Source organism: Leiobunum rupestre, chromosome 3 (genome assembly GCF_980474605.1).
Source record: "Leiobunum rupestre chromosome 3, qqLeiRupe1.1.hap1, whole genome shotgun sequence".
Classification (NCBI taxonomy): domain Eukaryota; kingdom Metazoa; phylum Arthropoda; class Arachnida; order Opiliones; family Sclerosomatidae; genus Leiobunum; species Leiobunum rupestre.
The window spans coordinates 38,171,134-38,186,825 of record NC_143386.1 but is presented as its reverse complement, the minus strand read 5'-3'; the positions used below and the strand labels follow the sequence as shown (position 1 = coordinate 38,186,825).

The window sequence follows — 15,692 nt, the reverse complement described above, 5'->3', positions numbered from 1 at the left end:
AAATAACGATGTCGAGAATAACGATGTTGGGAATAACGATGTCAAGAATAAGGATGTGGAGAATAACGATGTGGAGAATAACGATGTGGAGAATAACGATGTGGAGAATAACGATGTGGAGAATAACGATGTGGAGAATAACGATGTGGAGAATAACGATGTGGAGAATAACGATGTCGAGAATAACGATGTCGAGAATAACGATGTTGGGAATAACGATGTCAAGAATAACGATGTGGAGAATAACGATGTGGAGAATAACGATGTAGAAATGACTTCAATTTCTAACGGCTTGTATTACATTATTACTCGCCTAATGATTTGTTTTGAGGCAAGAACATATTTATCTTACGTTACAAACGAAACTAATTTAATAATTTTTTTTTAGTCTTGTTTCATATATTAAAAATAATAAACACGTGTAAATATAAACAAACCTTTTTTAATTTTGGTACTTTTATTTAAACTATTACAATTTAAATGATTGAGTCAGGCGTAGTTAATTTAGAAGCGTTTGGTTTTTAAAATATTCAAGTAATTGGAGATTCCGTTATGGGCCCCTTCTAGCGGGCCAAAATCCCTGACATTGCCTCTCTTACGCTTAAGTTGGCTGAACTTCACATTTTTTTCCTGCAAACTAAAATAAACTCTATTTGAGGGTAAATTTAGGGAATATGAAGTCAAGGTTGCGAAAGAATGAAAAAAGGACCTTGGGGTTTCGGGGCCCCTCTGAAAGAAGAGCGCTTTTCAATTGGAAATTTTGCGAGATTGCGGACTTTTTCTAAGTTGATAATTTACTTCACCAGATTCTATTATTAATTTCAAACTGCTTCGGTAAATAAGACGTTCAATATATTAAAAATAAACCAAGATTTAGATCGAATTTTTCCGGCTCTCTTGTACAGAATAAATCAAAAATTCTAAAAATTTAAAAACCACTATTGCACAATCGTTTTTTTTTTTAAATAATATAAATGATTGTGCAATAGTGGTTTTTACATTTTTCGAATTTCTGATAAACCAAGACTAAAAATATTATTTCTGTTTTACATTTGATTATATTTTAAGCGCTATTTTAAACTATCAATGTCCCAAAGTTTGATACTAATCCATACATTTATTATATTAAGTCTATTTATTAAGCGAAATTATATACAAATTTGCCATTTTTTAGTAGGCTTAATGGATTAAATGTATGCTGTAAATGTTATACACTTTCTATAGTATTTATATCTCAAAAGTTCTGATATATATACTTTATTCTTTAATAATTAAAGCCCTTATTTTCAATATTATTATTTTGCCTCAATACAAAAAGGTTTATAGACTCTTCAAAGTATTGTCCATTTTCGTCATACGTAAACTTTGTTCCTAAAAATTTTCGAAATCCAACTGTGCAATAAAATATATTTAATAGAATGGGAAATATTTCCAAATATACCCTGAGTTATCTCCCGAAACACGATAAAATTCTTTTAATTCTAATAAAGGGAAAATGCGTTGTAATTTTCCATATTTAAACAGAGTATATAGTGTGTTTATTAATATTCCAACGGCAGTTGCATTGGAACAAAAATTCACCGACTTGGAATTTCACTTAACAATATCGATTGGGCGAAAGTAAATAGAGTTTGTAATGGAAACACGCAACGCTCGTAATTTGCAAAGTCCGCTCTCGGTGACAACGGCCATTTGGATATTGTCCGACAACCTGATGATGTCCAGACCTCTGTCTGAATTCTCCTGACAAATATTATATTTCGCATTAATCCGTTGCTTCTAATATGAGTCTAGGAGCTAGCTATTTTGAAAATAATTGTAATGCGATTTCGGATTTATAAATATTTCTATTATTTCTATTGTATATCCGTAGTTCCTGATTTGTTTCGATATTTATCAGAAGAAATACTAAAAAGTTTTCAAAATATTTCCAATATTTATTCGAATATTCCGAAATTCTGATTATTTATTTGGATTTCCATAGAAAGCCATTATTTATTTATTTGGATTTCCATAGAAAGCCATTATTTATTTATTTGGATTTTCCGAGATTTCCAATATTTTCTCGGATTTCCCGAGATTTCCGATAAATCTCCAGATTTAAAGAGATTTCCTATGTATCTCCGTATTTCCAGAAATTTCTGATATTTATCCGGATTTCCCGAGATTTCCAATATATCTCCAGATTTCCCGAGATTTCCGATATATCTCCGGATTTCCAGAGATTTACAATATTCCTCCGGATTTCCAGATATTTCCGATATTCCTCCGGATTTCCAAAGATTTCCAATATTTCTCCAGATTTCCCAAGATTTCCGATTTATCTCCGGATTTCCAAAGATTTCCAATATTTATCCATATTTCCCAAGATTTCAGATTTATCTCATGATTTCAAGAGATTACCAATATTCCTCCGGATTTCCAAAGATTTCCAATATTTATCCATATTTCCCAAGATTTCCGATTTATCTCACGATTTCCAGAGATTACCAATATTCCTCCGGATTTCCAAAGATTTCCAATATTTATGCGGATTTCCCTAGATTTACGATATATCTCCGTATTTCCAGCGATTTCCAATACTTCTCCGGATTTCCAGACTTTTACAATATTTATCCAGATTTCCCTAGATTTACGACATATCTCCGGATTTCCAGCGATTTCCAATACTTCTCCGGATTTCCAGAGATTCGAAATTCTTCTCCGGATTTCCCGAGTTTTCCAATATGTATCGGTATTTCTTGAGATTTACAATATTTATCCCGATTTCCCGAGTTAATAATAGAATTACTTCATTTGTGGTTGTAGCAGTAAATGTCCTTAACAAATTTTGATATAGGAACCATTCAGGTTTAATTAATTAATTAAATATTAATTAAAATACTGTCGATATTTTGGAATAAATATTTCAAGAATGAAATATAAATACGCTAGTGCTGGTTGCTAGGTGGCGCTCAATTTCATTTTAAAATCGTTTAATAAATTGCTCTTAAATTTTTTATTTAAAGATTTTTATTCGCAATTTCAATAAGCTTGCATTAAGGACATTTTCAACTACAACCACAAAAATGTGTTAATTCTATCACTATTATTTTATAAAGTAAAGCTATTTAAAGTGAAATGTTAATAATGCCCGGCCTTAAACCAGTAAATAAAAACTTATTGTTAGACCAGCGTATTAAAAATAAATTGTACCATTTATTGTATATTTCCAAAACAATATTGGAAACTTATCATTTATATCATTTAATACCGTTCTACAAACCCTACAATTCTTCTTAAGCACCACGGGTTGCGTATGCAACGTTTCAAACCTAATAAATTAAGTAATATTCCCTTTAAGTATCTCCGTTATCACTATATCATCCCCCATAATTAGCGTTTAATATTTCAATAAAAACCTGGTAAAATCGCTAAAAAGCTAAACCCTTCTTTCAATGACGGAATTTTTAACCTTCATTTTATTTGAAGAAAAATAATTCATTCCCTTTAAAGTTTAAACGTGGCTTCTATCGTGAAAGCTTCGTTAGAAAACCGCAAGAGGGAGGGAGGCTTTGGGGGTCTCCTTGGGCCTTGGAAAGGAAAAAAAACCTCTGTCTGTCGATTATACACAGCGTTGCCGTGAAAAATCTCCGCCGAAAGCGTCGTTTGCCAGAATGAGAAAAAACACCTGAAATTATGAATCCGAAGAAAGCGGCGGCGCTAAGCCTTGCCCTTTTAAAAAAATGATTATATTTCGATTACCCTTTTCCGCCGCCAGAGTGCGCGGGTGGCGCGGCGTTGGCGACGACGCCAAAAAGAAAGAGTATTCGCTCGAACGGACTTCGGAGGAGAACGGAGTGTCCAACTCCACTGTGAGATATTTCTTCTTATTTTAGACTTTTCGAGTTGAACCGCGTTTTGACGCGATTATGACGTTGACAGTTTATACGTTGTTGGTGTTGACGGATTATGATTTATAAGTTTAGGGTTTATTGGGCGATGTTTTGGGGTTTTTTTAATTTTTGTTTGTGATTTTTGCTGTTGTAATTAATATGTTTTTCTTGATTCTTTTGGCAGAACACCGCGACCCGAGCGACTGGGTTCTGGCTGGCATTGATAACTTCAAATCATCTTCAATATAAAGGTAGGAGATTTAAAATTTTTCGTGTACGCTGTAGCGTAAAGCCTGCTCTATTTCTAACAATTTCACTAACATTTTCTCCAAACTCTTTCATGCGAATTAAGTTAATTAACTTAAATCCAGGATGAAGGGGTCGACTGGCGCTCCTGGTATAACTATTTTATTAACTATTCGTTAATTTTAATTTGCGTTTATTTGTCTTAGCACGCTTTTTTGGGTGTGATTTTAATTCAATTTCACTGCTATTATTTGATTTAGTTTTGCTTCTATTTTAAGTCTTTTTGGCTTTACTACGGCTGGTTTTTGATTTAATTTGTTTAATGTTGTGTGATTCAACTTTATTTAAGATTGGTTTTGATTTAAGATTAGTTCATTTGAGATTTGTCTTGATTTGAGATTTGTCTTGATTTAAGATCTGTTTTGATTTGAGATTGGTCTGGATTTGAGATTTGTCTTGATTTGAGATTTGTCTGGATTTGAGATTTGTCTTGATTTAAGATTGGTCTTGATTTGAGATTTGTCTTGATTATAGATGTGTCTTCATTTGAGATTTGTCTTGATTATAGATGTGTCTTCATTTGAGATTTGTCTTGATTTGAGATTTGTCTTGATTTAAGATTTGTCTTGGCTTGATTTAAGATATATCTTGATTTAAGATGTGTTTTATTTAAGATTTGTCTTGATTTAACATTTGTCGAAGGTGTGTCTTCTTTTAAGATTTGTCTTGAATTAACATTTGTCGAAGGTGTGTCTTCTTTTAAGATGTGTCTTGATTTAATATGCGTCTTGATTTAAGATTTATTTTAACTGGAAAATGATTTCGACTTAAGAACTATCTTGATTCTATACCCGGAAGTAAAGAATACGATAATTTGCGCTGCCCTTCGATACATAAACGACAAACTATACACTTTGAAAAGCTTTGCAATTTTCCTTTTGGGTGGAGAAATTGGGCTGTCTATTATTTATCACACTCTTTAGAGTTTACCTTGATCATTCACAAAATGCGCCAAATTTCTAGAAGATTTATTAAAAAAAAATTTAAATATATTTATTCATTGTCTGTAGTTTCCCGCCATCAAGGTTTTTACTTCTTAAGATTTAAGATGGCTTATTTGTTTTGAAAGTTTGTCTGTCTGTTTAAATTATAATAATTGTTATGTGGATATATTTAGGGAAAATTCTTCTTTGTAAGAAGAAACACTCCGATACTGTTTATTTAATAATTAAAGCCAATTAACGCAATTTCCCAAAGCTGTAGATTTTGTCTGGGCTCCTGTAGAACTATTTAACGGGCAGTACATTAGAATCTTTCTTACAAATGAAAATCCCCATCGATGTCCGTAATTAGAATCTTTCTTACAAATGAAAATCCCCATCGATGTCCGTAATTAGAATCTTTCTTACAAATGAAAATCCCCATCGATGTCCGTAATTAGAATCTTTCTTACAAATGAAAATCCCCATCGATGTCCGTAATTAGAATCTTTCTTACAAATGAAAATCCCCATCGATGTTCGTAATTAGAATCTTTCTTACAAATGAAAATCCCCATCGATGTTCGTAATTAGAATCTTTCTTACAAATGAAAATTCCCATCTATGTCCGTAATTGTAATCTTTCTTACAAATGAAAAAGTTTAAAAATTAATTTAGACTTAATATAATTCAATGATATAATGATTTAAATAATTTTCATAGTATAGTGTACCTTTCTTATACCTTTAATAAATAACGCGACCTTTAATTGATGACTTTCAAAATTTATTTTGCTTGTGAAATACCTTTTCAAGTTAGGGAAAAAAAGGCTGGTTAATAAGGCTATTGAACGTAATGTCGTGGTGTTCCGCATTTCGAATTTCGATCAATTGTGTCAACCTTTGCGGCACGTTAGTACAGTAAATAGTATAATAGTAACTTGGATTGACTGATTTAAATCGTTTAATATTGGTATAGAACGATAGATTTAGATAAAAAAAAACTTTATCGGTATCCCTAATAACATAAAACACAGGTTAAGCCATCCCTTATAAACGTGAACGGGGAAACTTGTAGCTGAGTCTAGACGTCGTAGCTTTATTCTGTACCATCTACACCCCTTCAAGTTCCCCGTTCACGTTTTCAAGGAGTTGGCTTAACGCGTCTAAAATCGCTTACGAAATTTCGAGAAACAAATTATGTGTAAATTTAGATGTTAGGCTTCGTTTTAATTTTATTAAATATGTGGTATTTTTAGTTTCATCAAATATAATGTCTGGTTAGTTTCATCAAATATAATGTCTGGTTAGTTTCATTTAATATAAATTCTTTTTAGTTTCATGAAATATAAATTCTTTTTAGTTTCATGAAATATAAAGTGTTTTTAGTTCAATTAAATATAATGTCTGGTTAGTTTCATTTAATATAAATTATTTTTAGTTTCATTAAATATAAATTCTTTTTAGTTTCATGAAATATAAAGTGTTTTTAGTTCAATTAAATATAATGTCTGGTTAGTTTCATTAAATATAAATTCCTTTTAGTTTCATAAAATGTAAGGTCTTTTTAGTTTAATTAAATATATTGTCTGGTTAGTTTCATGAAATATAAATTGTTTTTAGCTTCATGAAATATAAATTCTTTTTAGCTTCATGAAATATAAATTCTTTTAGTTTCATGAAATATAAATTCTTTTTAGCTTCATGAAATATAATTTTTTTTTTAATTTCATGAAATATAAATTCTTTTTAATTTCATTAAATATAAATTCCTTTTAGTTTCATAAAATGTAAGGTCTTTTTAGTTTAATTAAATATATTGTCTGGTTAGTTTCATGAAATATAAATTATTTTTAGCTTCATGAAATATAAATTCTTTTTAGCTTCATGAAATATAAATTATTTTTAATTTCATGAAATATAAATTCTTTTTAGCTTCATGAAATACAAATTCTTTTTAGCTTCATGCAATATAAATTCTTTTTAGCTTCATGAAATATAAATTCTTTTTAGCTTCATGAAATATAAATTCTTTTAGCTTCATGAAATATAAATTCTTTTTAGCTTCATGAAATATAAATTCTTTTTAGCTTCATGAAATATAAATTCTTTTTAATTTCATGAAATATAAATTCTTTTTAGCTTCATGAAATATAAATTCTTTTTAATTTCATGAAATATAAGGGGTTTTTAGTTTCATGAAATATAAATTATTTTAAACAATTTTATAAGCAAATAAGAGGAAAGAATGGAACAGCTTCATTCGTAAACAGCAATCCAGTTAATCGCCTTGAGGGAAATAACTGTACGGCGAGTGATAAGGGGAAAGAAAAGGTTCTAGTCAATTTTCAATGTCACCCTGAAGGGAACCACGTTACCCCCTCCTCCTACTGAGATGTCCTTGCCCCACTTTGCAAGCCGCAACACCTTTGAGCGGCAGAATTGAACAAAAAAAAAAGACTTTCCCGAAAGAAACAATTATTTTCGCTTTTACGATTTTACTTTGTTTCGGGCGTAACTTTTCGTATATCTGTTCCTAGTTAAATATCCCCAATACGATGATCGCATTTCTGCCATTGTGGTTGCACTTCCGGATTTTCCCTCGCTTCGGGTTTTAAATAATTGAATTGAATTTTTAATAAGGGATTATTTGCTTCGTTGTGGGTGATTTTGGAAGCCGTATTTAAATATGGTTTTAAACCTTTGCTTGGGCGTCATTTCTTAAAGAGAAGGTTTGAAGGGAATGAATAATGGTTGACAGTAACCTTCCGGTAAAAATAATGATGACGTCACCGGTATATCATTTGACACGTCATCTCATGCGTAAAAATTATTGAACATAAGAGCAATGTTAATGATACCATATTTATGACTATACGATATCCATTTATGATTATATGATATCCATTTATGATTATATGATATCCATTTATGATTATATGATATCCATTTATGATTATATGATATCGATTTATGATTATATGTTATCCATTTATGATTATATGATATCCATTAATGATTATATGATATCCATTTATGATTATATGATATCCATTTATTAATTTATGATATCCATTTATGACTCTATGATATCCATTAATGACTATATGATATCCATTTACGGCTATATGATATTCATTAATGACTATATGATATCCATTTATGGCTAAATGATATCCATTTATGGCTAAATGATATCCATTTATGGCTAAATGATATCCATTTATGACTATATGATATCCATTTATGATTATACGATATCCATTTACGACTATATGATAACCATTTATGATTATACGACATCCATTTACGACTATACGATGTCCAGTTATGACTATATGATATCCATATATGATTATATGTATCCATTTATGGCTTTATGATATTCATTTATGGCTAAATGATATCCCTATATGATATCCATTTATGGTTATATGATATCCATTTATGACTATATGATATCCATTTATGGTTATATGATATCCATTTATGACTATATGATATCCATTTATGACTATATGATATCAATTTATGATTAATGTTATCTGTTTGAGACTCGATTCCATTTTAATTTTTACGTGTGTATTAGTTTTATCAATCTACATAAAAATTTAAATTAATTGTAACTAAAAATAAATAATACTTCATACAAAATGTATCGACTTTGACAATGGTTGATGTGATATTTCGGGGGTAATGACATAATATTTTCCCGTAAAATAATTACGAATAAAAATCTACAAATTAGTAAAATTATATTCAATGAATTTAGGCTTAGCGACTCAAGCGCCATCTACTATCAAAAAAGATAAATTATGCAAAGAGTGTTATTAATTTATAAGAGTAATATAATAGACGTTTTCGCACTTAGGCGCGCGCATGCGCTGAAACGTATTTGGGGGCATAGCAGTTCGATTTCCGCCTTGGCGCTACGTTATAAAAAATGGATTCGAGCGAAAATTCTCTAAATAAATTAAATATTAAAAAACTAAAGGTCCTCTTTTTTCTGCCCGATCGTTTCTTTGACAGGCTAATTTTAATTTGGATGGAGAGTTTTTGATTTTTTTGGGGAAATTTAAAGTTGGTATCCAATCTTTATCAGAGCGTTCCCATCCAGGCCCACCAGATATAAAATGTCGATTACAAATTTTCAAATTCATACAAGCCTTGGCATTGAAATTTTTATTGTATAATTTAATAATTCTACCCCAAATCTTTCGTCGAGCGACTGGAATTCTAAAAAACTTGCAATCGGAATTCCCATTTCTACTTTTGCAACCGGTAATACAACATGAAACCATTTTATTTTTACTAAATAAGTAATTACGTACTGAAATCACGTAAGGAAATGCAGGTAAATACTACAAGCAACAGCCTGCCCCCAAACACACTACTTGACATGCGCAGCTCTTATGATTTTCACCCCCGTTCACTTCCCCGCGCTACCAGCGAAAACGTTTATATCTGCTGTCGATAAACTGCTGTAGATGACGCTACAATAAATACTTAAATAATACTAATATTAATATATATTAATATTATTAATAAATACTAAATTAATACTTAATAAAAGTCTAATTCATCAAAAATAGTAATACAAAGAGGATTAGGTAGTAAATAGATCCACAAGTAGTGTAACACGAATAAGTATGTTTAGATTTAGTTTAGCATAGAACCCCCTGGTGTCTAAATGTGGCCCAAGGAAAATAATATACTATTAACGACGTCAGTTCTGTTGAACGTATAAGTTCAGGCCAGGCATGTCGATAGAAGGTTCGGTAAGAAATTAAAACAATAGAAAATTTCAAACTTATAGCGTTTATATTACTTGTGTTAGTTAGAGCAAGTGACGGCTCCTCTCTAGTTGCATTCTCTCGCACTAGATGTCGTTAGCGTATAAATCAAAACAAACCGAATACACATCAAAATCTAGCCTAAAATTTTTGGCAAATTGGGAATTTCTCGCGTTGATTGGCTTTAGGGAATCACGTAATTATTAACTTATTAAACACGTTGTTTCGGGAAGCCAAGAGATTGCGGACAACTCGCCTTTCGCTTATAAGACCCGGAAGGTGCTGCCACCTACAAAGCGCTTTTAGAAGCTTTTTTGTAAAATTTTTAAAATTTGTTTTTATTTAAATCTCATAAATATTATAAATCTCCGAGGTATGTTTTCGAATCACGAAAATTAACGCAACCATTTCATCGCGAAAGGTAACAAAATGCAATACGATTCAATAGTTCGCCTGAAATAACAGCGCTTGAAAAATATCATGTCATACTCTAAAATTTATATCCCTGATTTGGTTTTTATTATAACCAAAAATGTATTTAATTATATTTGGGAACAACGACTAAAAAATTATAATCAGCTCACAAACTACGGAAGGAAAGTTCTGTACATGAAATTACTTCAAAATGCTGTTAAAACGTTTAACTATACAATTTTTTGGAGGAATTTTTTTAAACTCCTACTATGCTGAAAATGGCGCTATATAACATTATGGGGCAAAGAACACGTGACACAGGGGCCAAAATAAGGATTTTTTAGAACTGTCCCAAAAGAAAATAACGGCTAAACCCCCAAAACATAATTTCAATGAGCTATAGTTGGAACCTTGGAATTATTTTATTTTTTAACAATTTGTTAAATAAAACAACAATAGCTGCATACAATAGACGCATTCACATATTGCCTTCAGGGAAATATGCAAAAAGGGGCGAAATCCACCCAGGGTACCTTCCTATTTCTTAATGTTTGAGGTAGATGGCGACACTATACAGTTTATGAAAAATAAACTTTTTTAAAAGAGTTATTAATTAATTACTATATTATAGTACTTTAAATTCTTATTAAAAATATCTAATTTTTGTAATTTAAATTAACAATTAATTTTAACCGTAGTTAACATTCTCCGCCATAGATGGCACTATAATACAATTTTAAACTATCCAATCGGGGAAGAGAATTTGGTATTTTAAATCTCGAAAAATCGTTCTCCAATAAAAACTGAAAACTTTCAACCAATCGTTGAAAATCAAAATTATGACGTCATGTTGCTATCAGAGCGCCATCTACTATCAAATAACGCCATCACCACGTTACCTCGGATGAATTTTACCCCTTTAAAAATTGTAAATTGTTTTAAATTTTTCATACTTTTTGCGATAAATTAACGATAAATAGCTCTGCCCGAATCCGATTTTAGAACTACCCAAAACTGGCAGAACAGCCCACTATTTTAGGCCTTGAGTTTTGACACTGTGGTGTTAAATATAAACGGGAAAGCTTCCTAATGTTACCTAGCACCAAAAAGATTTCTTCTAGTGATGCTTCAATTTTATTTTGAAGTCGAATTAGTCGGATATCTCATTGATAGGGCTGTGTGATTAGTGGTTTTAGGCAACCGAGTCGGTTATCGAGTATCAAATTTGTTTTTCATCGAGTATTCGAGTCGAGTAATATTGAAGTCGAGTCGAGTAATCGAGTACTTGATTAAGGGGAAACTTTCTCTTATTCGAGTCGAGTAGCTAAAAAAACCTCGAGTAATATTTTTAACGAGTCGGGTTATCGAGTACTTAATTAGGAGCGGGTTTTAATCAAGTAATTAGGAAATTAAATTTAAAAGGAGTATAAAGTAACTTATTCCTTTAATTTAAATGAACCACAGTTTCCACAACTTTGAAGGTACCGTTTATTGCCCCCCAAAACGTTGTAAAAACCCCTCTTTGAACTTTGAAGCAACGAGGATAGAAAAAACAAATACTCGATGAGTTTAGAGAGCAGCTTATTCGAGTAATCGGGTACCCGACTGTGCAATATTTTGGTACTCGGTAATCGACAAGTATTCTCCAATTACTTATTCGAGGTCAAAAAAGGCCGAGTACTCGATGATGTTCTAATTGTAGTCTTCCTTCCCCCTTTAAAATTAAATTACTTTTTTAAAATTAAAATGGGTAAAGTAGGTCATGATTCCTACGGCTCGTCTTCCTTAGTATAAATAATTGCATTTTTGTTATAACTTTAAAATATTCGAAATTGAACACGAATAATAACCTTGTCCAAAAGGGGAAACCCTATATAAACGGAAATAACACAAAAAAATGTCTTTTGGCAGGAAGTTCAGACAAAACTTCAACCATCATATCTTTTGCTTTGACCCCATCTGATAAGAATACTCTACTATATTTGAAACATTTAATTTCGCCGCTCCCCGAAGACCTATTTCCCTCGCGTATTCTTAATCTCGAAATCGTAAAAACTTTATTCCCGAGAAGGCATTGAAAATCGTTCTTTTACTTGTAAAATTTCTCAAATTTAAAAGTAAACATTTTGTTTATAAAAGGTTCTACGATTTCCCATTTTCAAATCATTTTCGTTAATTTCGTGGACTAAATCAGTCGCTAGTTCGTTTTATTTCCTGATTATTAATTGTGGCGTTTTTGTCCACCGTGTTTCTAGTGCCAGTTGTGACTGCTGCGGGTGTCAACAAACCAGCGGGCAACAGAATGGTTCAAGGTCGTGCAGGTCGCGGGGTCAAATATGCCATGATCGTCGCCAATCTCATCATTTTGGTAAGTTACAATTTTTTTAATTCTGAAATAAGTTAACATTGTTGTTTCTCGATAAGGGTGTACCATTATTTTAGTGGTTATAATAATCAGCTAGGCTAATACCGAAGGCACCACCTTAGGCCCAAGTCATCTAAAATCTCATGTTCACTATATTGCTTAAAGTAGTTTCGATTTTTTTAAGTCTAATATTTAATTTGCTATAGCTTAGTTACTAGTTCAAACAATAATTTTTTTGTATTGTGGGTAAGAAATCTTCCTCTGTTATTCGATCGATGTTATAAGTAACAAGGGTTATTTGCCCTATTGACCCCTTTAAGTTTCTTTGTCCTACCAACTTGAAACTTGAAAAGATGCTAGTTCGTTGTGAAATATTTTCTTTATCACGTGAGGAAACGTTCGAAAAATACATGTAGTTCAAGATTATTCAATTTATTTTGTTCACATTAAAACCTTTCTGTGATTTCTCACAATTTTTCTAAACATAAATAATATGATACTTTCACTAAATATAAATAATACGATACTTTCACTAAATATATATAATACGATACTTTCACTAAATATAAATAATACGATACTTTCACTAAATATATATAATACGATACTTTCACTAAATATAAATAATACGATACTTTCACTAAATATATATAATACGATACTTTCACTAAATATAAATAATACGATACTTTCACTAAATATAAATAATACGATACTTTCACTAAATATAAATAATACGATACTTTCACTAAATATAAATAATACGATACTTTCACTAAATATATATAATACGATACTTTCACTAAATATAAATAATACGATACTTTAACTAAATATATATAATACGATACTTTCACTAAATATAAATAATAGGATACTTTCACTAAATATATATAATACGATACTTTCACTAAATATAAATAATACGATACTTTCACTAAATATATATAATACGATACTTTCACTAAATATAAATAATACGATACTTTCACTAAATATATATAATACGATACTTTCACTAAATATAAATAATACGATACTTTCACTAAATATATATAATACGATACTTTCACTAAATATAAATAATACGATACTTTCACTAAATATATATAATACGATACTTTCACTAAATATAATTAATACGATACTTTCACTAAATATATATAATACGATACTTTCACTAAATATAAATAATACGATACTTTCACTAAATATATATAATACGATACTTTCACTAAATATAAATAATACGATACTTTCACTAAATATATATAATACGATACTTTCACTAAATATAAATAATACGATACTTTCACTAAATATATATAATACGATACTTTCACTAAATATAAATAATACGATACTTTCACTAAATATATATAATACGATACTTTCACTAAATATAAATAATACGATACTTTCACTAAATATAAATAATACGATACTTTCACTAAATATAAATAATACGATACTTTCACTAAATATAAATAATACGATACTTTCACTAAATATAAATAATACGATACTTTCACTAAATATAAATAATACGATACTTTCACTAAATATATATAATACGATACTTTCACTAAATATAAATAATACGATACTTTCACTAAATATATATAATACGATACTTTCACTAAATATAAATAATACGATACTTTCACTAAATATATATAATACGATACTTTCACTAAATATAAATAATACGATACTTTCACTAAATATAAATAATACGATACTTTCACTAAATATAAATAATACGATACTTTCACTAAATATAAATAATACGATACTTTCACTAAATATATATAATACGATACTTTCACTAAATATAAATAATACGATACTTTAACTAAATATAAATAATACGATACTTTAACTAAATATATATAATACGATACTTTCACTAAATATAAATAATACGATACTTTCACTAAATATATATAATACGATACTTTCACTAAATATAAATAATACGATACTTTCACTAAATATATATAATACGATACTTTCACTAAATATAAATAATACGATACTTTCACTAAATATATATAATACGATACTTTCACTAAATATATATAATACGATACTTTCACTAAATATAAATAATACGATACTTTCACTAAATATATATAATACGATACTTTCACTAAATATAAATAATACGATACTTTCACTAAATATATATAATACGATACTTTCACTAAATATAAATAATACGATACTTTCACTAAATATAAATAATACGATACTTTCACTAAATATAAATAATACGATACTTTCACTAAATATAAATAATACGATACTTTCACTAAATATATATAATACGATACTTTCACTAAATATATATAATACGATACTTTCACTAAATATAAATAATACGATACTTTCACTAAATATATATAATACGATACTTTCACTAAATATAAATAATACGATACTTTCACTAAATATATATAATACGATACTTTCACTAAATATAATTAATACGATACTTTCACTAAATATATATAATACGATACTTTCACTAAATATAAATAATACGATACTTTCACTAAATATAAATAATACGATACTTTCACTAAATATATATAATACGATACTTTCACTAAATATAAATAATACGATACTTTCACTAAATATATATAATACGATACTTTCACTAAATATAAATAATACGATACTTTCACTAAATATATATAATACGATACTTTCACTAAATATAAATAATACGATACTTTCACTAAATATATATAATACGATACTTTCACTAAATATAAATAATACGATACTTTCACTAAATATAAATAATACGATACTTTCACTAAATATAAATAATACGATACTTTCACTAAATATAAATAATACGATACTTTCACTAAATATAAATAATACGATACTTTCACTAAATATAAATAATACGATACTTTCACTAAATATATATAATACGATACTTTCACTAAATATAAATAATACGATACTTTCACTAAATATATATAATACGATACTTTCACTAAA

At 29.2% G+C, this 15,692-nt stretch overlaps 1 protein-coding gene across 3 annotated transcripts in view; it reads left to right on the top strand.

Moving 5' to 3' along the window:
- The window catches only part of LOC149951697 (CD151 antigen-like), a 53,788-nt gene that overhangs the window by 24,513 nt on the left and 13,583 nt on the right, over positions 1-15,692 (top strand). The window contains exons 1-3 of one of the 3 annotated variants that reach the window (XM_090168122.1): positions 3,519-3,854; positions 4,060-4,126; positions 12,562-12,674. In XM_090168122.1, the coding sequence (XP_090024248.1) occupies positions 3,726-3,854; positions 4,060-4,126; positions 12,562-12,674 (309 nt within the window). In that variant the 5' untranslated portion in view covers positions 3,519-3,725. Of the gene's footprint in view, positions 1-3,518; positions 3,855-4,059; positions 4,127-4,184; positions 4,273-12,561; positions 12,675-15,692 lie in introns of those variants that run through there. The other 2 variants (XM_090168125.1, XM_090168124.1) reach the window with 2 other exon arrangements.